The 22,019-nt window shown below is 44.8% G+C and overlaps 1 protein-coding gene across 4 annotated transcripts in view; it reads left to right on the top strand.

Moving 5' to 3' along the window:
• Nucleotides 1-22,019, top strand: part of LOC137542242 (protein 4.2-like) — a 104,134-nt gene that overhangs the window by 39,585 nt on the left and 42,530 nt on the right. For all 4 annotated transcript variants that reach the window (XM_068264009.1, XM_068264011.1, XM_068264010.1 and 1 more), the window contains exons 7-8: nucleotides 15,697-15,835; nucleotides 21,507-21,610. In XM_068264009.1, the coding sequence (XP_068120110.1) occupies nucleotides 15,697-15,835; nucleotides 21,507-21,610 (243 nt within the window). The remainder of the gene's footprint in view (nucleotides 1-15,696; nucleotides 15,836-21,506; nucleotides 21,611-22,019) is intronic.

Genomic DNA, 22,019 nt, shown 5'->3' with positions numbered 1-22,019 from the left:
CTTGAAGCCGGGGACACTCTGCGGCAGGCTAGTGCCTTTTGGTGAAAGGAGGGAAAGAGAAAAAAAAAACCCAGTTCTGATTCCTGCAATGGCTGCACAAATTTAGCCAGAAAGTGATCAGAAATTGGACTGCGCGGATCCTTCCAATTTGCCCACGTTTCTCACGGCTGTTCCGTGACAAACATAAACTATTATTAATCATTTTATTGGGTAATATTTTGAACAGAGGTACCACCATAGAATCAAATATTTAAAAACAGTTTAAAAAGAGAGATAGCGGTGGACTTGCCTCCCCAAGCTGACTCAAAATAGTCCGTTTTTAGTAGAAAAATCCTTTTATTCGTAACTGCAAAATGCAAAGTGTTTTGAGGCTCTATACCCGCTTCATCAGGCTATAACAAGAACAACTGTTGAATTAGTCTGAGCCGGCAAAGCGTTTCCAGAATTAATCATTTTAACTCTTCTGAACTACTGAGAAAGATGATCAAGATGCACTTTGCCTGCCAGTTGTGCTGACCTTCTTAAGCAGGCCATATACACATCAATTTTCCCTTTGGATTCTCGTCAGATTTGATCAATGTGGTCAAATTGGCTGATAATCTACACCATAAAAACATCTAATCAATTTCCAACCGATCCAATTGGAACTATTGATTGAAATGGATTAAAGTGTTAGGTCAATTGATGGCAGAGCAGGAGTGGCGGTTGATTGGTGGCTCATAGCGTTGCACTGCATGGAACAGAGCAACACTACTTTTTGATCAATTTTCAGCAGATTCTCTGCTAGAGTCTATTAAAAATTGTTCTGCGGTGAATGAATGGAATAAATCCCTCTTCTGATCAGAGAGGAATCAGTCATTTAGCAAAAATCTGTGTTTATGGCTACCTTTACTCTAATGGTTTTAGAATTACTGTCTGACTAAATCAGATGTTCAGTCTGGAATTTCCATATGTTTTGTACAAGTGCATGTCTCAAACCTCTAATGTCAACAAATCAATAATATTAATATTCTTTCTACCTAAAATTTAATTAAAAGCCGATCTATCATGTGACATTATTCAGCCAAATGGGAACCTGAAGCTAAAGGAGTTCATTTGTGGTGCATAAAAGTGGTGTTTTATCACAAAAAGGCATTGACCTTTTGTCACAGGAGCCCTCAGTGGCTGACCGCACTTAGCCTTCTAAACGATGCCAGCGCACAGATCGTGCGAACTCTGGTCGCAGTCAATGCGCAGGAACCGTTAAGAATTAGCCGCAGACAGCTCAGAAGGGAGCCTGTGAGACACGGGTGATTACAACGTCACCCACTGGTTCAGAGTAAACTGCCACCACCGCGGTTACTATGGGACCGTGGGGCCCACTAACTGACTGACTAATCCTGCGAATAAAACGGTTAAACACACGATATTCTGTCTAGCCAACAACAAACAAACAGTAGCGTATCTTCAGAGACCCGGGATCATTTCTGTGTGTGTGCTGATAAGCAGGGTAGCGGAAAGTGAATGACTTGGAGAAAGTCGTTTATTCACGCAATATAAATAATTAATATATACAGACAATTATGAAAACCAACAATTATGAAAACAGTAATAGCCAGAATAAAAAATAAAAGAAGGGAGAAAAATACTTAGTTCCTGGAAAGATGTCCTTTTTGTGGGAAAAATCAGAGTTCTGGTTTCCAATCAAGTTCAAGCAAAACGGTTTCAAGTTCTTAGAGTTCTTTGTTCAGATGGGTCAGCAAAATGGCCACCAGCCCTATGTCCTCTGGCTGGCAGCAGCTTGTCATGAAGATGGTAAAGGGAGGAATTCCCCGCCCGCCTGCTGGCCAGGTGCTTTTGATGAAGCTGGTTTGGGGGTGTGGCAATGCCGCCCCTCTGAGTCACCCACCAATGACAGTTCATTCCCTCTGAGAGATTTTAGGGCTAAACTTATGAAATGCTGTAACTCCTGAACCATACACGTTATATTTAGGGGGGTAACAGCTTCAGACTTGTTGGAAAATACAGATTAATATGACATCAGACACGGCTAAGCCAGCGGGTCAGGCTCCTGAGAAGATTAATATCTCGATAACCGGACGGTCTATCCCAAGGAATTTCATATCAGCACGATGGCCAGATTTTACCGGACAAGACGATATGAATTTTATAGCTGTGCGACATACGGTTTTCGTATGCCGACAGGAAATCATATCACCCGTGCTTTCCTTATGGCCCATGCTCGGTGCCGGATCGGCTGGCTTTCTATGGCCCCCCTGTGGAGCCAGTTTCCTGGTCCTTTTCATGGGGACATCTGCTGTAGGGGGAATGAGCTAGGCCCTGCAGGGAACCCTGCCACGTGCGAGATTCCTGAGTGGTGAGGCATTCATGAGGGGTGAGGGGACTGCTTTGGCTCACAGGGGAACATATCTTTGGATTTAAAATAACACAAAATGTCATTTTCGGATCGCTTGCACGACTGCTCAGATCCGACAGGGAGCGATCAGGAAAGCGACTGTGAATTCTCTAGATTCACCTGCGTTTCTCACGGCTATTCCGTGACACCTCCCTTTCCTGACGCTGTGTAGAGGGTTGTCAGCAAGACATCCGTCGTAGCAGCCATTGGCGCTGTTGGGCGTAGTTCCCCCTGACACCGGGACAGCCCATCAGCGTTCCGGTGTCGGCCAACCTGGCTGACGGGTCTCGGGTTGCCGGTGCGGCAGGGAAACCTATTGGAGCCTGTGGCTCGGTTCCCCTGGACCGGTCGCGGTCTGCTACCCTCAGGGTTAACCCGACATGGACCGTTCTGGACAGGGCGTTTGCGCCACTGCAGTCGGACGTGGTGTCTGCCGGGACTGCTGACAACGGGCAGTGGGTTGGTTAGGTCAACAGCCAGCCCACGCAGGGTTCCCCTGCTAAGTGGCTGTGGACCTAAGGGAACCCCGCGGGAATCCCTGGACCTTCCCAGCTCCTGACAGACGGCACATGCTCCGCAGTAGTTTGCTACATCCCTGTTCATCCGGGGCCAATAAAACTGTTTCCGAATACCGGCAAGTGTCTTGCGGACCCCTGAGTGCCCTGTCAGAGGATTACCATGTGCGGATTTCAGCACATGTCCCCTGAACGCACTCGGGACCACAAGCCATTTGGTATTCGCGTGGGATCTACCTGTAGGGGGCTGTACAGACTCACTGTACAGTCTCCCACCTTCCCAGTACACCTTGAAAGCGGCCCCGTCTGCGAGGGGCTCAGCGGCTTGCTGCCTGAGCACCTCCAGGCTTGGGTCACTTTGTAGTGCGGCTGAGAATATGGCGCTGTCAGTTTCAGCCAACTGGCTCATGTCACACGAGGCCAGCGGCTGAAAGGTCTCATCCCTGTGGTCAGAGGAGGGGGAGGAGGCCGGAACCCCCTCCACCTGTCCTGAGCTCAGGTTCTGAGCAGTGCAGCTGCGCGGTACTGCTAGCACCGGTACACTGTCAGAATGGCCCAGACGGACATTACTCAAATCATCATTGCATGCAGTAATGACATTGACAGGTATAGACATTTTTTCATTACAGACAGGTTGTACAGTAAACTCAGGTACAGTTACAGCATCATCACAACAGACAGTCTGTACATCAAACTCAGGTGCCTTCGAAGCAGGCACTATTGAACCTGGTACCCTTGAACTGGGCACATTCAACCCACCTCCCCCTGGTGCTCCCCCAAGTGTATAAAGTACCTGGTGGTGGGTGGAGAGTCCGTCTCCTTCCGTGAGCGACAAGGCGGTCGTGGCAGGTTCATAGTAGGACACAAGCTTGCCCAAATCAGTCCCCAGCAACACAGGGACTGGGAGATCCTTCATAACCCCAACAATCCTTTCGTGGACCCCTCCCACTCCCCAATCCAGCTTCACTCTTGCGTGGGCTATGTGGAAAAGGGTGCCCTCTACTCCAGTAAGGGCAAGGGATCGGCTGGAGCTGATGCTCTCCTTTGGCACAAGATGTGAGTGAACTAACGTGATGTCAGCTCCGGTGTCTCGAAATCCGGTGACAACTTTGCCGTTCACTCTAACAAGTTGCTGCTGGTCGGTTCGGTCGCGGGTTTCCTGTCCGCGTGCAAACAGGACAAAATCTGATGATCCGGGCTGTGGTTCGCTGGCGGGTTGCCTCTGCTGTGGGTGAGGTGCAGGTGATGCAGATGATCCAGGTGCTGGTGGTGTCTGTCTCCGCTCCGGACAGTCGAATTTCATGTGTCCGGGCTGGCGGCAGTAGTGACAGGTGACCTCTCCAGGCGCTGCAGGCCTGGGTGCAGCAGCTGCGCTGGGTGGCCTCTGTGGCGGACGGCTCACAGGGGCAGGAGAGTCTGCCAGAGTATTGGGCTGACCTCCTCTCCAGCTGGATGGGACAGTTCTGCGGGTATCAGCCACCCGGGTAGTTGCAAAAGTCTCAGCAAGGTCTGCAGCGACAGTTGCTGAAGTCGGCTTGCGTTCTAACACAAATTGTCGTACATCAGCAGGGCAAATGTTCAGAAATTGCTCGAGGACTATCAAGTCCTCCAGGACGCCATAAGACCCTTTGGTGAGGCCTAGAGTCCACTGACGGAGTGTGGTGAGCAAGCTGCTGACCACATCTCGGTACGAATCAGAAGACTTTTTCTGCCAGGCCCTGAACTTTTTGCGATAGGCTTCTGGCGTCAGCTGGTACTTAGTAATGATAGCGTCTTTTATAGCAGCATAATCATTATCCTTCTCCGCAGGCAATTCTGCGAAGGCATCAAGCGCTTTGTAGCGCAGCAAAGGTGTCAGATGTCTGGCCCACTGGTCTTGGGACAGACGATACTGACGGCATGCTTTTTCAAAAGACCGCAAAAACAAGTCAATGTCTGTGTCTTTTTCAATATTAGCAAACTTAAATTTTGCACTTACGGGTGCTGCAGCTCCTTCAGCAGGGAGGCTGGGCGGTGAACTCCGGCTGGCCTGTTGAACCTTTGCCATGTTGAGCTCATGCTGTCGTTGGCGCTCCCGCTCAGCGGCATCCCTCTCTGCGTGGCGTTCAGCAGCAGCAGCTTGCCGCTCCCGTTCCTCTCGGGCTTCCATGTACTGCATGTACTTGTCCAGGTCAGTCTCCATCAGCTTTTGTAATGCCTGCTGCATTACCGGGTCAGCACCCATGGACAGTCCAGTACTGGCCAGTTCCGGGCGAGTAATGTCAGAAACTCTGGGATTGGGGTCCATACTGACAGTCTCTGGCGTAACTGTTGCAACAGGGCCCGCAGGATGCTCAACCTCTGTACGCCTAAGATCTTCAGCCTCTGGTTCCCCTTGATTGTCAGATGGGCTGGTATCCACCTCAGCGGACACTCCCGGCTCCCGCAGTTGCTGGGCATCCCATCTGGACAAGTCTGCTATCAGGTCCCGTTTTGTCTTGCGGAGGATGCCAATGCCCCTCTCTTCGCAAAGATTTTCCAGGTCTGCTAGGCACATGTTCTGGTAGTTCCCGGACATTTCCATGCCAAATAAAATAAAACTTTGGGGAAGGGGTACTGGCTACACAGTCTCTCTGTATATATAAAAAATATATTGCCTTCCAGCTACACCAACGAATTAGTTCGTTTCTCGATAGCGCTAGCGCTATCGTAGATACTTTCAGCACAACACAGGTCTCACCGCTGCCTACCACTGTCACAGGAGCCCTCAGTGGCTGACCGCACTTAGCCTTCTAAACGATGCCAGCGCACAGATCGTGCGAACTCTGGTCGCAGTCAATGCGCAGGAACCGTTAAGAATTAGCCGCAGACAGCTCAGAAGGGAGCCTGTGAGACACGGGTGATTACAACGTCACCCACTGGTTCAGAGTAAACTGCCACCACCGCGGTTACTATGGGACCGTGGGGCCCACTAACTGACTGACTAATCCTGCGAATAAAACGGTTAAACACACGATATTCTGTCTAGCCAACAACAAACAAACAGTAGCGTATCTTCAGAGACCCGGGATCATTTCTGTGTGTGTGCTGATAAGCAGGGTAGCGGAAAGTGAATGACTTGGAGAAAGTCGTTTATTCACGCAATATAAATAATTAATATATACAGACAATTATGAAAACCAACAATTATGAAAACAGTAATAGCCAGAATAAAAAATAAAAGAAGGGAGAAAAATACTTAGTTCCTGGAAAGATGTCCTTTTTGTGGGAAAAATCAGAGTTCTGGTTTCCAATCAAGTTCAAGCAAAACGGTTTCAAGTTCTTAGAGTTCTTTGTTCAGATGGGTCAGCAAAATGGCCACCAGCCCTATGTCCTCTGGCTGGCAGCAGCTTGTCATGAAGATGGTAAAGGGAGGAATTCCCCGCCCGCCTGCTGGCCAGGTGCTTTTGATGAAGCTGGTTTGGGGGTGTGGCAATGCCGCCCCTCTGAGTCACCCACCAATGACAGTTCATTCCCTCTGAGAGATTTTAGGGCTAAACTTATGAAATGCTGTAACTCCTGAACCATACACGTTATATTTAGGGGGGTAACAGCTTCAGACTTGTTGGAAAATACAGATTAATATGACATCAGACACGGCTAAGCCAGCGGGTCAGGCTCCTGAGAAGATTAATATCTCGATAACCGGACGGTCTATCCCAAGGAATTTCATATCAGCACGATGGCCAGATTTTACCGGACAAGACGATATGAATTTTATAGCTGTGCGACATACGGTTTTCGTATGCCGACAGGAAATCATATCACCCGTGCTTTCCTTATGGCCCATGCTCGGTGCCGGATCGGCTGGCTTTCTATGGCCCCCCTGTGGAGCCAGTTTCCTGGTCCTTTTCATGGGGACATCTGCTGTAGGAGGAATGAGCTAGGCCCTGCAGGGAACCCTGCCACGTGCGAGATTCCTGAGTGGTGAGGCATTCATGAGGGGTGAGGGGACTGCTTTGGCTCACAGGGGAACATATCTTTGGATTTAAAATAACACAAAATGTCATTTTCGGATCGCTTGCACGACTGCTCAGATCCGACAGGGAGCGATCAGGAAAGCGACTGTGAATTCTCTAGATTCACCTGCGTTTCTCACGGCTATTCCGTGACACCTTTTATTAATAATAATAATAATAATATTTGAGAACTGCTGTGATGATGGACTATAGGTATACAGCAGAAGACTATGTTGACTATATAATTACGTTACTAAGTGTTCTTGAAAGTTTGCTTCTGTAAACAAGTAAAAGGCTTAGAACAACAATTATTATCTCTTCAAAGGCTTGGAACCCACTAGAAACTGCAAAGCACTATCGCAATCGCTGGCAATTTGTGATAGCATTTTGCAAGCGATTTTGGGAGCGATTTCCCTTCTACTATACAATTCATTCGAATCGAAACGCTCTCAAAATGCTCCATGTCCTGCGATTGCAATTTCCTTAATCGCAAACGCTCTAGTGGAATCTGCCCCATGCATTTACATTGGCAGAGCATTTAGGGAAATCGCTAGCGATTTAAAGCGCTACCTAAATGCTCAAAATAAACGCTTTAATGGGTTCCAGGCCTCACCTGCATTATACAAGTTGATTCCAGAATAGGAGTCCAAATTATTAAGTTGAGGTACATCAATAGACAACCGTTTTGTAATGCTGCGGGGGTCATACTTTCTGACCACCCAGCGCAACAAGGCTAAGTAGCTGGATAATGAAAGAGGCTCCACAGATGGACACAGGAGTAATGAACAAGGGAGCAAGATTGCCCAGAGCAAATGCAGCTCTGCGCCGCCTATCAGGCTAGATGATATGTGATACAATACACAACAGACTTAGTTGGTAACAGGCTTGGATCATACACGTTAATTCAGATGTCAGTCGTATTGGAAGGATTATTTATATTTATTTATTTACTGGTCTTCCAGTGACATCACATCCGACAATCTTTCTGCTGCACGTATGAACCACCTCATGTGCGCAGATGTATCAGGTGTATGTGGGCCTTAAACTCAGATCACTAAATCTGAAAAAAACCTCCAAAAAAAGAGTTTTACAAACCAGGCCTCACTGTGTCACATATCAAAAACTTTATTGAAAAACTTACAGCAATCACAACTTGTATCAAGGAGATTCAAATAAAACCTTTAAAAACACTTGAAGCATAAGATTGACCAGACAGTCCCTGCATCCCACGCACGCTTCACATACATCCATTCATGCCATACAACAAATGAGAAGGCTTGCGCATATTCAAAAATGACCACAGAGCTCTGGGTAGACAAAAAAACGGTTTTCCCCCAGTGTTCAAGAAAGATTGCCCCAACATCAGCAGGGCAGCTTGAAGCTTACTTCAAACTGTATCACCTCAACTAAGCATGCATTTTCCAGCTCAGAGTCATGTTTAGCTTGTACAAGCTTTAAACAGAACCTGTCCGTTGTAAATATAAATCCAGGACCTCCTCAGATCAACCAGTTAAAGCCACGGCAGTCCTTAGAGCTTAGGCACACATAGCAAAACAGTTTCAGCCACAGAGGGTTAGATATGCAGTTCAGCAAGCTGTTATAGCATTAGCATTAGCATAGCATTTGTTGCAATAACACTTTGAGTCAGCACACTGATAGCGCTGTCTTGTTCAAAGGGACACAGAGCCCTGTATCTTACGTCTCCCAGTGAGTCTATGGTGGTCATCTCATCAGAGGGTATGCACGCAGGTTATCCCATAAGTAGGCAGGATGATGTGCCAGAGTTCCGCTGGGTCAGCGCATCCATGCAGCGGCAGCAATGGCGGCGACAAACGCTCTCAGAGCGGCGTGGGTTGATAGCAGTGGGCGAGGCCGGCCTCCTATAGCTCCTCCCACCTACATGTTTCGCCCAATGGGCTTCATCAGGGTGTGGCTTATAGGGGGAAGGGGATGGTCAGTCCTTTTATATTCAGACAGCGGTCACCTGACGCATCTGCCGGCGCCATCTTTGTTATTGGCAAGGTTGCCCATATCTTTAAACGTATATTTTTCTCAGAGTACTACAGATTTTTCCGGGTTTTGAGGCATCAAATATATCCAATCAAAATAGTCGCGCCACCGGTCCAAAAACCTCTGATTCAGACCTAAAATTAAAAATATAGACAAGCGGGTCTCCTCATAGTGAGTATTGCCTCATCACAGTACACCCACGTGTAAAATCACACACTGCGTGAGGGATATAACTATCACCAGAGGACAGGGGATCACACCCCCCCCTCTCAATCCCCGCTCACCAGATGGCTTCTTGCTAGTTAGCACATCAAACATTTGATCCGGCTGCATCTAAAACCAATGACACATCATCGCATAAAACCATTTAATAAGGCTCCCAAGCCCCTAGTTAAAAATCTGCGTACATTAAACACTCTTGTGTATTAGCATATCACAAACCCGTTCGCCGGCACCGGTCACCTCTCACATGCCCAGGCCGCGTCTGGTTTCCGTGTTCAGTTTGCGTGCGTACTCCAAGCTCCGCCCTACGCGTTTCGTCACGCCTGTGACTCATCAGGGGCTGGAGTGCGCACGCTCCCCACTGCATTATGTATGCACGGCCCGTCTCCTCCCACTCCCTCCCGGCCCACCTCTAGGTGCACAATCATGGGCGGGACATCATGAGAGGCTAGACCAATCCCGTTTACATACTTCAAACACATATTAAACATACACATAAACCATAGACCTTTACTCCCCACATTAAAAACAAACGTTCCTATCCATACCAGTTTCTGAATTATAGCTGCTTTGAAATATATACAGGTGCATTGGGCGCATAACCCGATGTTTACCATATATAGTTACCCACCTCATTACCATTATATCCTCCCTCCCTCCATTATACACACTGTCATATTTGCACACCCCCGTACTTTTATCAACACTATCCCCATCAAAATGTACATACATATCACAATGTGTATAGTGCATAAACACTTACTTACTATCCATACTGTGTCAATCCCATTCTATATCATCCCCCGCATTAAGCATCCACCTTCACATAGTAACAAAATGTTATTCATCCCTCTCCCCTCTCCATACGTACGCACATACTCAGTACTTCCTAACTTCCATGCCCTCTAGTGTTCAAATCCCAAATTACATCTTTAATCATTAGAAATGAAACAGTTTAGGTCTATTTCAATGTTCAGACCCTCAGGTGTCAGAGCATGGAGGTTGTATATCCACCGTGTTTCCATCTTAGATAGTTCACGTACTTTGTTACAGCCTCTCCATTGTGTATTCAGTTTCTCCAATGCCATAAACTGCATATGAGTGTGATCACAATTGTGCTGTTTTTTAAAATGTGCAGATACACTGTGATTTTCGTGGCCCTTTTTAATCTTATATATATGTTTATCTATACGTTCTTTTAACATTCTCGTGGTCCTTCCCACGTATTGAAAACCGCATCCACACCACATCATGTACACTACATATGGGGTTGTGCAAGTTATAAATGACCTAATTTTGTACTGCCTTTTTGTTACATATGAACCAAAGGTTTGTTTTACTTTTTTATTCTCACTATTTAATCTGCATCCCTGGCACATTTTACATGGGTAAAACCCTGGTTTTTGCCACATGTTGTCCCTTCCCGTTTTTGGGGGTTCCACGCAGCTTGGTACCAAACTGTCCCTTGAATTAGGGGCCCTTCTATATACGAAGGATGGTCTCATAGGGATTGCTCTTGCCAAATTGTGATCACACAATAGCACCGGCCAGTGTTTCTTAATGGTTTTTTCAACCTGTTTATATTGCAGGCTAAATTCACTAATAAACGCCAAATCATTTTCTCTCTGCTTTGGCTTACTGTTCCCTTTCACCAGCATGTCCCTGTCCATCCCCCGTACCTGTTCCTTTGTAGTCTCTAGTTTATCAACACTATAACCCTTCTGCAAGAATCTGTTTTTAAGTACATCAGCTTGTATATCATACTTCTCAACACTAGTGCAATTCCTCCGCACCCTTAGCATTTGACCCTTTGGGATGCTCCGGAGCCATTGGGGGTGACGGCAGCTGTTAGTTGGAATGAAGCCATTACGATCAGTCTGCTTAAAGTAACACTCCGTCTTCAGTACCTGGTCCTCCACATATATATTCAAATCCAAAAAGTGTATATTTGTGGCACTACATTCCAATGTAAGCTTAATATTTTGTTCGATGGTGTTAGCCTCATCTATAAATTCATGCAACGATGATTCCTGCCCCCTCTACACAATGAGCAGGTCGTCTATAAATTGCCACCATGATATAATATTTGATCCCCCTCTGTTTATGGCTTCCTCCTCCCACCTGGCCATATAAAGATTTGCTAGGGATGGAGCATACGATGCCCCCATCGCACATCCATATCGTTGTACATAATAGTGGCCCTTATACCAAAAATAGTTCTTGGTCAATGCAAATTTAAGGAGTTTCATTAAAAATTCTATTTGCCTGTCCCTCAATGCGCCTTCCTGTTGCAGATAGTGTTGGGCAGCCTCAATTCCCCCTTGGTGGGGTATATTTGTGTACAGGGAGCTTACATCCGCTGTCCCCAACACCAGATTTGCCTCTACCTGTACATCCTGTAGAACCTGTAATGTATGTCTAGTGTCTTTTAGTACATGTGGTAAATTACCCACCAGTGGCTGTAAAAATTTATCCAGGTAAACCCCCACCCTGTGTGTTATTGAGCCTATACCACTTATGATAGGGCGGCCTGGAGGGTCAGTCATATTTTTATGTATCTTTGGGCTTTGGTAAATAATAGGCACTCTTGGTGCTGATGGAATGAGGTACCCGAACTCCTGATCAGATATCAGGCCTTCATCCAATCCTTCTCTTAGTAATGTAATCAATTGTTTCTTATATTCCTGTGTGGGATTCCCCCCCAATTTTTCATATGTGTTCACATCATACACAATGTTATCTAGTTCTTTGAAGTATTGTTCTTTGTTCAGGACTACAACCCCTCCCCCCTTGTCCGCTGGTCTAATGACCAGCCCTTTATTCTCCAGCATGTTCTTTGCTTCTTTCTTATACCCTGATACACTGCGTGTTGGTATTTTGTCTATTTCTTTAATAACTAGCTTCTTGAAGACCTCTATAGTGTTTTGACTTCCATTATATTGTGGGTTGAAAGTAGAGTTATTTTTTAACAGGGTATGTCGAAATTGTGGCACACTATTAACTCTCTGATCAAATATATCGGGGGAGAGAGGAAGAGCATATTCACACAAACAAGAAACTTCAAGTAGTGCTTTTTATTCCTACATATTTCGCTGAGGGGACAGGTGCTAATACCACAGTAGCTTCATTCACAACAGGCTGCAATATCCATGCATGGCTTCTCCCATATCCCATTCTTCACACAGTTTTTCTTGCCATCTATATTTGCTCTGACCTCCAATTTATATATATATATATATATATATATATATATATATATATATATATATATATATATATGTGTGTGTGTGTCAAAATAGCTGCCTCTTTCACTTCCACTTAGACATATATCAGATAGAGCATTAATGCATAAGAGAACATCACCTTAAAGAGAATCTGTATTGTTAAAATCGCACAAAAGTAAACATACCAGTGTGTTAGGGGACATCTCCTATTACCCTATGTCACAATTTCGCCGCTCCCCGCCGCATTAAAAGTAGTCAAAAACAGTTTTAAAATGTTTGTTTATAAACAGACAAAATGGCCACCAAAACAGGAAGTAGATTGGTTTACAATATGTCCACACATAGAAAATACATCCATACACAAGCAGGCTGTATACAGCTTTCCTTTTGAATATCAAAAGATCATTTGTGTGTTTACCTTCTGTCCCCTTCTTCTCTCATGCACTGAACATTACAGGATTCCTGCAGACAGCTCTGCCTGTGTTTGTAATTCCTCAGTATGTGTCAGCCAGCTACTTTCACAGCTACTTTTAACAGAGGAGGATTTTTATCCAGCTCTCTTCTATCACTGATAAGATAGCAGAGAAGCTGCTGGCTTATGTAAATAAAACACACACTGGAGTGTGCATAGAGGAACAGACCAGCATGGAAGAGTTGGCAGCCTTCCAGACACAGGCTGACAAGTCTGACAGGGGAAAGATACATTGATTTATTACAGGGACTGTGATAGTACAAAGTGCTGCAGTGAGCCAGAACAGATTAGAATAGGTTTAGGAACTTGTAGGATGGTAGAAAAAACGTTGTAATTTTTGTTACAGAGTCACTTTAAGCTATACAGGCTATACACTATACTACTCAAAGCTACTAAATGGAATAGACACAGTGAACACGAAGGAATTGCAAGCATATATGGGTTTTAAAGGTTTTATTTGAATCTCCTTGATACAAGTTGTGATTGCTGTAAGTTTTTCAATAAAATTTTTGGTATGTGACACAGTGAGGCCTGGTTTGTAAAACTCTTGTTTTGGAGGTTTTTTGCAGTATTGGAAGGATTAGGCAGATTTGTAGTCGAGAAGCAGGTAAAGGTCAGTACACAATACAATATTACAATAGATGTTACTTCAATAATATTACTAGAATATTACAAATAAATTACAAGATATATAACTACAAAGTACAAGACTGACTGACTAGAGTACATATATATCGTCCTGATGCGCAATATATAAAATGTTGTTCTCAAATAACTCACTAGCTAAAGCACAAGTAATGATAATTAAGGAGACAGACAACAGACAGACGGAAGCCAATCTAGTCGCTGTTCCAGCGACGGTGACATTTACACTGAGACAGACAAGACTAACAGGTAGGAGCGAACTAATGGCAACCGCTGCTATAGTTCGTCCTCAAGAACAAGGCAAGAACAAGGCTAGAAGGAATACTACCAGTCACCAACGTGGTGCTGGCAGAATCTATCAGGATCAGAAAGACTTCACTGATCCCCGCAGGTCAGCAAACATCCAGCAGACATGACAATACAGAGCAAGGCATTATACATTTATAATAACAACTTTCACAGCATAGACCCAACGACAACTCAGAGAGCTGAACGCTATGTCGGGTGGGGTCCGAAATGAGAGGCAGACTTTTATGCTGGCATCAGCCAATGGATGCAAGCATGCAAGTTTCCACACAGCTGGTAATCACTCAATCCTGAGCTGGTTTGATTACCATTTGCTAGCTGGCTGTGAATGCAAAGGACTCCCATAAGAAATACATGCAGTATTATGTAACAACATGCATGCAGGAAATCCAGGGCTATCTGGCCGCAGCTCAGCTGCAACAAGCAATTGGTGGAATGATGACAGCATCCTGAGCTGACCAGAACTGCAGAGCGATTGCAAATGACAATGAGACTTATTGCGAATGCACAACCGAATGCAAGCAGATAAGCTAGAACTGTCCGTTTGCAGCTCCACTGTAACGGACAGAATACGCTACAGGAAGGATTCTTACACATTTAAGATTAGTGATAGTCATGTCTACAACTACAGTGACCAGATTTTTCTGGGCACCAACTGGAACCAGAAAGGAGGGGGGGTTATGTCAACTGGGCAACCTGAGGAAGGGCAGGAGCCTAAAACAGTGAACTGTCTTGCCTAATAGTTCTCTTTATCTTGTATGTCATTTATTGAATAAACTAAGACTATCTATTGAAGTGGTGCGGATTTGTGCATATTGCTATAAGGTGTAATTCTGAGGCAGGGGGCCACAGTTTCTTCCCAAAACACAGCTAGGCAAAGTGACCCTAAAGACAATTAGACAATGTTCCCCAAACACATAAGATTGCAGATTTGCATCATGGATGTGCAGAGGAAAAATCTGCAGAAATTGTGCCAAATGCTTGAACAATTACCCCAAAGTAGCAAATGCAGCCACTATGACCATCAAGTAATTAATGCAGCAGCCGTTACCTTCAACACATGAAATGCAACAACTGTTACCTCCAACACATGGATTTAGATATTAGATACAAAATTAGATACAAATTAGATACAAAATTGATCCTATGTTTATACATCTGTGACTTGAATGTTTCAATAAACTTTTGTTTGATTAAAAAAAAAAATGTATGTACAGTGCCAACCACACAAATAACTATGCTATGTTCCTTTTTTCCATTCTCTGCCTGAAAGAGTAAAACATCAGGTATGTAAGTGGCAGTTTATTTATTGTATTTATAAAGCGCCAACATATTACGCAGCGCTGTTCCAGTCAGAACTGGGTCAGACTTCAGTGTGACCCTCACTGATAAGAAATTACAACGATAAAACACTTTCCTAGCAGAAAATGGCTTCTGCGAGCAGGAAAGAGATAAAAATTGTCAAAAGTTCATAGATTTTATCTCTGACATACTTCAATAAATGTGTCATTGAGCAAAACAAATAAAACAGTAAAAACATAAAAAGTAGATTTAAATATAAAATAAAACTGTGGAATATCTTAAAAAGTCATTTTTAGGAGAAGGAAGATAGATAAAATAGTGTATTTCATTAGTTTATTTTCACCTCAGGTGTCCTTTAATGAGCGCACTGCTAATGTGCCAATGCGAACGTTCTGTCACAATATTATTGCTTGGCATCAGCAATGCGATTACATTGTCTAACGCAACCTACCGCAATGCCCCACTTGTCATGTAGGCTTACAAACCAGTGCCTACAGATTCTGAGACAATAGTAAGAGACTATATGCATGTTTGCTGCATCTTGTAAACCTTCAAAGGCCTTGAAGTTACACTTTAGTTTTTTCTACCTCTATTTATCATTAAATGTGTATCTTTTGCTTTTTCACAGTATTGCGCTTTCTGGGGATACCGACTCGTATTGTCACAAATTACAACTCTGCACACGGCACAGAGGAGAATCTGCAGAAAGATGTGTTCTATAATGAGCAAGGAGCACGCATCCACAGGTCCCGGAATGACAGCATATGGTAATGTATCATTTGTGATGCGGTATTCCAACTTAGAACATGCATAGCCCCATAAAAGTAAATTGTTCACTATTTCCCAGCAGAGGGGTAACTACAGGTCATGGGGCCAAACTGCATTGTACATTATGCTCATGTGCTTTGCATACAGTCAATAAAAAGTATGCTTTGCTGTCACTGTTAACGCGTGAATTATGCAGTATTGCACTGCATGCTCCATGTTGAGATACCAAAGCCCACTGGGTCACACTGCATCACATGTACTCTAAACGCTGCATACAGTAAGAATTGTAGTGTGGTAGTGGGCGTCAAATTGTCTCTGTTACATCACACTGCAATGCCCCACTGTGAACATTGCCTAATGCTGGGAATACACGGTTCGTTTTTGCCTTCGTTTAAACCTTCGATTCGTTCGGTAAACGAATCGAGTGTTGAAAACGTATGTGAAAATAGTCATAATCTCATTATAGTTTCGATTAATAGACCCCAAAAACGAACGACTAGTGATCGAACATGTTTGATATTATCTCTCTTTATCCATCTAATCGAGCCATTGGTAGGCTTGATGGCTGTTCAGATCGATTATATATTCGTTTATGCTAGTCCGTCCCTGTAAAAAGGGATTTTCGTTTCGTTTCTTTGCAGCCTTCGATCATTGGGAAAACGAAACCATCAGAATCGGAAAAAAAAACGAAACCGTGGGTGGTGATATTAACCGTATGACTGATTATTTCGGGATCGAAAAGGACAAAAGGCACAATCGAAACGAAGGTTTAAACGAAGGCAAAAACGAACCGTGTATTCCCAGCATTAGTGTCTGCAGACCTCAGACAGGAGGGGACAGAAAAATGAGGCTGGTAAGGACTGAGGACTGCAGTGCTAAACCCCCCTAGTGACCAGGCAATTTTAAGTAAACTGTGCCACTGCAGCTTTAAGGCTAAGCTGCAGGGCCGCACAACACAGCACACAAGTGATCCCCCCCCCTTTTCCCCCCACCAACAGAGCTCTCTGTTGGTGGGGTCTGATCGCCCCCAGATTGTTTATTTTTTTTTTTACAAATATTTTTGTTCCTGGTTTTATAAAAAAAAAGTATGTTCCTTTAACAGATTCCCTCCCTCCCTCCCTCCTTCCCCACAGCCAGCCAATTGTGGCGATCGGCTGTCATAGGCTTCTGCCTATGAGAGCCGATCGCTCTCCAGTGTCCCAGGGGGACAGCCGTGTCACACGGCTGTCCCCAGTACAGCGCTGCTGCCGATCGCATCGCTGTACACCTAAATAGACGGCGATCACGCCGTCTAACAGTCTCCTGAGCGGCTACAGCCGCTCGGAGGCTGAAGGCGGGGCGGAACTCCGCCCCCCAAGCAGGAGATGCGCGCGATCTCCTGTTGTAGCTGGCCCCAGGACTTTACGCCAATCGGCGTTAGGCGGTCCTGGGGCTGCCGCCGCGGCCACGCCCATCGGCGTGACGCGGTCGGCAAGAGGTTAACAGCTGCAGTGGATGTTATGGCAATTACTACACCCATTTCATACATGCCATGTATTGTTTTCCAGGTGTGTGTGTTTTCAGCTTCCCATGCACTGTAAAAGTCTCCCTAGATCTCAGAGGTGCCTCTCGGGGTGTGTGATGTCATCTGTACACTTGTATGCTCAATGACTGTCACAGGCCATAATGTAATCCCAATCACCGCTTGACTACATTAACCTTCTGCACACTGGTGATGAGCAGAAATTTTGCCAATGCGTAATTACGCATTGTAATTCGCAATTACGCATCGTAATGGAAAATTTCCAAGGAAATCGTAATTCATTTCCTATATTATTATACTATATCATTTTTCATGTCATTTTTGTGTAATTTCGTGCTGACTTTAGAGGTGGATAGTGCAGCCTCCATACATGCTATTGCTACCAAAATTGCTACACATGTTAAATAGAATAGTGAGTAAACATTTTTCTCAGTTTAACAACCATTTTTCTTTGCATTTTTAAAATCAATTTTCTCAAAAACTACAAGGTCTATTTAAAAACTTATTTTTTTGACTTGTACTATTCTTCTTAAAGAGGAACTCCTGTGAAAATAATGTAATAAAAAAAGTGCTTCATTTTTACAATAATTATGTATAAATGATTTAGTCAGTGTTTGCCCATTGTAAAATCTTTCCTCTCCCTGATTTACATTCTGACATTTATCACATGGTGACATTTTTACTGTTGGCAGGTGATGTAACTGCTGCATGTTTTTTTTGGCAGTTGGAAACAGCTGTAAACAGCTATTTCCCACAATGCAACAAGGTTCACAGACAGGAAACTGCCAGGAGTACCACGGTCCTCAGAGTTTCTTGTGGGAGGGGTTTCACCACAATATCAGTCATACAGCGCCCCCTAATGGTCTGTTTGTGAAAAGGAATAGATTTCTCATGATTGAGATAAAGTTAAATTCTTGGTCAGAGATTCTCTTTAACATATGTAGGTAGCAATTTTGATGACAATCGCATGTATGGGAGCATTGCTATTTACCTCCACAGTCGCCAAAAAATTCCTCTAAAATTCTTGCAAAATTATGAATTATTATACAAAATAAATTAAAATAACAATTTGTAATTACATATAGACAACATTTTGCATTACGATCATCACTGCTGCACACTGCAGTATACAAACATTCATTTCTTATTCTTTAATAAAGTGTGATAGAACTCTGACCTCTACCTTTTATTACCCATACAGTTATCGCAATATTGTCTGTTTACAAATTACAAATTTCCACAGTATAGTTTATCTGCTCTGAAAGCTGCCATTGCATTTTATTTCATAGCTGCTGTATTTATAAATTAAAATCTATCTAGTCATCACTTCTCAGCTGCACCCATGCTAGAAGCAGCGAGAGCTTACTTTCAGCATTAGTTTACTAAATGTATCTGACAGAAGGTATGTAAGCTAAAAATAATGTTATCAACTCATCGGACAAAAGCTTTCCACTGAAGCAAGGAGCTTTCCACTGAAGAATAAAGTGCTGTGTTTAACTGTTTGAATGCTGTTCTGCTACAGGTTTTATTTGGTAGCAGAGTTTAAAGAGACTCTGAAGCGAGAATAATTCTCGCTTCAGAGCTCATGGTTAGCAGGGGCTATAGCGCCGCTAAACGGGAGTCCCTTCACCCCCAAACCCCCCACTGCGACACTTGGTCGCAGACTTGGTCGCTCCTGGAGGCAGGGCTAACGGCTGCAGCCCTGCCTCCAGTCGCGTCTGTCAGCGGCGCATCGCCGCCTCTCCCCCGCCCCTCTCAGTGAAGGAAGACTGAGAGGGGCGGGGGAGAGGCGGAGATACGCGCTGACAGACGCGCGTGGGGCAGGGCTGCGGCGGTTAGCCCTGCCCCAACCAAGAAGCGCTCCCCCGCTGAAACGAGGGGATTTGGGGGATCAGGGACTCCCGTTAAGCCGCAGGATAGCGGCAGTTTAGCAGGGGCACACGTGCCCCTGCTATCTATGAGGTCTGAAGCGAGATTTATTCTCGCTTCAGACTCTCTTTAAGCAAAGAGAAAATGCTGAGTTTCATACGTCAAGGACTCTTCACTACATGTTATACCATATGATTAGCTGACCTCCTGTAAAAGTGATTTCTTGTTAAAGGGAACCTAAAGCGAGAGGGCTATGGATGCTGCCATATTTATTTCCTTTTAAACAATGCATATAGCCTTTTAGCCAAAGACCCTGAACAAGCACAGAGATCAGGTGCTCTGACTGAAGTCTGATTGGATTAGTTGCATGCTTGTTTCACTATTGCAGCCAAAGAGATTAGCAGGACTGCCAGGCAAAGGGAATAAACATGGAAGCCTCACTTTAGGTTCCCTTTAAAGGGAACCTGAGGTGAGAGGGATATGGAGGCTGCCATATGTATTTCCTTGTAAACAATGCCAGTTGCCTGGCAGCCCTATTGATCTTCTGGCATAATTAGTATCTGAGTAAAAACCCTGGGACCAGCATATGGCCAATCCAGTAAAACCTGAGTCAGCTGATTCAGAGTACCTGGTCTGCTGCATGCTTGTTCAGGGTCTATGGCTAAAAGTATTAGAGGCAGAGGATCAGCAGGACTGTCAAGCAACTGGTAATGTTTAAAAAGATATAAATATGGCTGTATTCTTATCCCTCTCACCTCGGATTCCCTTTAAGACTATTGAAATTAATTGTGTTTGAGCAGGGCCGGCCCGCTCGTGAGGCGGGATGAAACATTTGCCTCAGGCTGCAAACTTCTAGGGGCGGCACCCGCCCGGGGGGGGGCGGCCGCCGAGCCGGAGGGGTAGCGGGCAGGTCGGGGGTATTGGGCCTAGGGGTGGGGAGGGGGGTTGGACCCCCCCCTCCCTCGCCTAGGTCCCCCGATCTGCGCTCCCCTCCAGCTGTAATTAGGAAGCAGCCGCTTGCAGATCGTAAGAGGCAACGGGCGGGGAGGACTCACCTTTTCCGCGTTCCAGCGAGCGCTCCACTGACGTCACTTCCTGCATCGCCGCCCACTGTATTGTAAGTGGACGGTGATGCAGAAAGTGACGTCAGTGGAGCGCACGATGGAACGCGGATAAGGTGAGTCCTCCCCGCCCGTGCCTCTTACGATCTGCAAGCGGCTGCTTCCTAATTACAGCTGGAGGGGAGCGCTGATCGGGGGACCCAGGCGAGGAAGGGGGGGTCCGACCCCCCTCCCCACCGCTAGGCCCAATACCCCCGACCTGCCCGCTACCCCTCCGGCTCGGCGGCCGGCCCCCCCCCCCGCACCCACGGACGGGCGGGGGGGGGGGGCATCAGCAATTTTCTCCTAAATTTGCCTCAGGCGGCAAAAAGTCTAGGGCCGGCCCTGTGTATGAGACTGTGTAGAGGACTGAATAGAAGTGCATATTTCTATTTGAAGCAATACACACATTTAAAGGTCTTCATGGCTTTGGTCTCAGACTTCAGTTTTTGCCACTGAGTGAGAGAAAATGTTGACTGGTCACCCGTGGAGCGCTCCCTGAGTGGCTTTTGCCTTGAAGCGCTTTGAGTCCGCCAGGAGACAAGCATGATATAAATGATCCATGTCTTGTCTTGGCCGCCAAGATATTTTTTCAGACGTTCCAGTTTTAGACACTTTTATGTATGAAAGCAAGAGATCCATATGGGTCTTTATTTATAATACTTAAAACCGCAATAAAAAATAATTGTTCAGGAGGGGCATGAAAACGGTGGTGACACACAGCTAATGTACCTATAGCCAAATAGACCCATATCTCATAAGCATTTGTAGTTGAGACTAGGCTGTAATGATTTGCTAAGCAGCTACTGCTCACTAGGGATAGTCAGTGAGATGTTAATAATTGATGCAAATTTCTTACAAATACAGCATCTGCAGCTCAGAAATAGGCCAATCAAATGCAGCAGCTGCTCGCAATTAGCAAGCCACACCAATGTTTTGCTTTGCCCTGTAGTGTGTGAAAGCTGTTACCTGGTAGAGTGGATAATGATAGCAGCAGGTGACTAGCAACTGTTCGAGTCTACCAACAGCTACTAAGTCTGCCGTGTGACATGGAACATAAGGACATTAAATATTTTAAAAGCGAAACTTTATTGAGACCTGTCCCAAATTTGTGTTTCAAAAAAATGCCACATTCAGTTTAATTTCGGCACATCTTTTTAGCATGTTGTTGTGTTGCAGGCACTTCCATGTGTGGAATGAGTGCTGGATGGAGAGACAAGACCTCTTTAAAGGTTATGGTGGCTGGCAAGTCCTGGATGCCACAGCACAGCAGAAATACAATGGTAATATGCTGCAATTATTACTAAACTATGTACATGCCGTTGTTAGCAACATAATCCTTTTTTATTGAAAGTCTTGCCTGTGAGCATGAGATGAAACAAGTATTAGTCATTTTTCTTTGGAACCTATACAGGTGAAGTTCGAAAAATTAGAATATTGTGCAAAAGTTCACTTTTTCCAATAATTCAACTTTCAAGTGAAACTTATATATGAAATAAATGCATTACATGCAAAGTGAGATATTTAAAGCCTTCACTTATAATAATAATTTTGATGATTGTGGCTTATAGCTTATGAGAAACCCAAAGTAAAAATCTCAGAAAATTAGAATATTGTGAAAAGGTTCACTATTCGAGGCTCAAAGTGTCGGACTCTAATCAGCTAATTAATCCAAAACACCTGCACCTATAA

This window comes from Hyperolius riggenbachi, chromosome 12, assembly GCF_040937935.1.
Source record: "Hyperolius riggenbachi isolate aHypRig1 chromosome 12, aHypRig1.pri, whole genome shotgun sequence".
In the NCBI taxonomy this organism is placed as follows: Eukaryota; Metazoa; Chordata; class Amphibia; order Anura; family Hyperoliidae; genus Hyperolius; species Hyperolius riggenbachi.
Note: the sequence above shows the minus strand (reverse complement) of the source record. Positions and strands in the feature narration are given on the sequence as shown.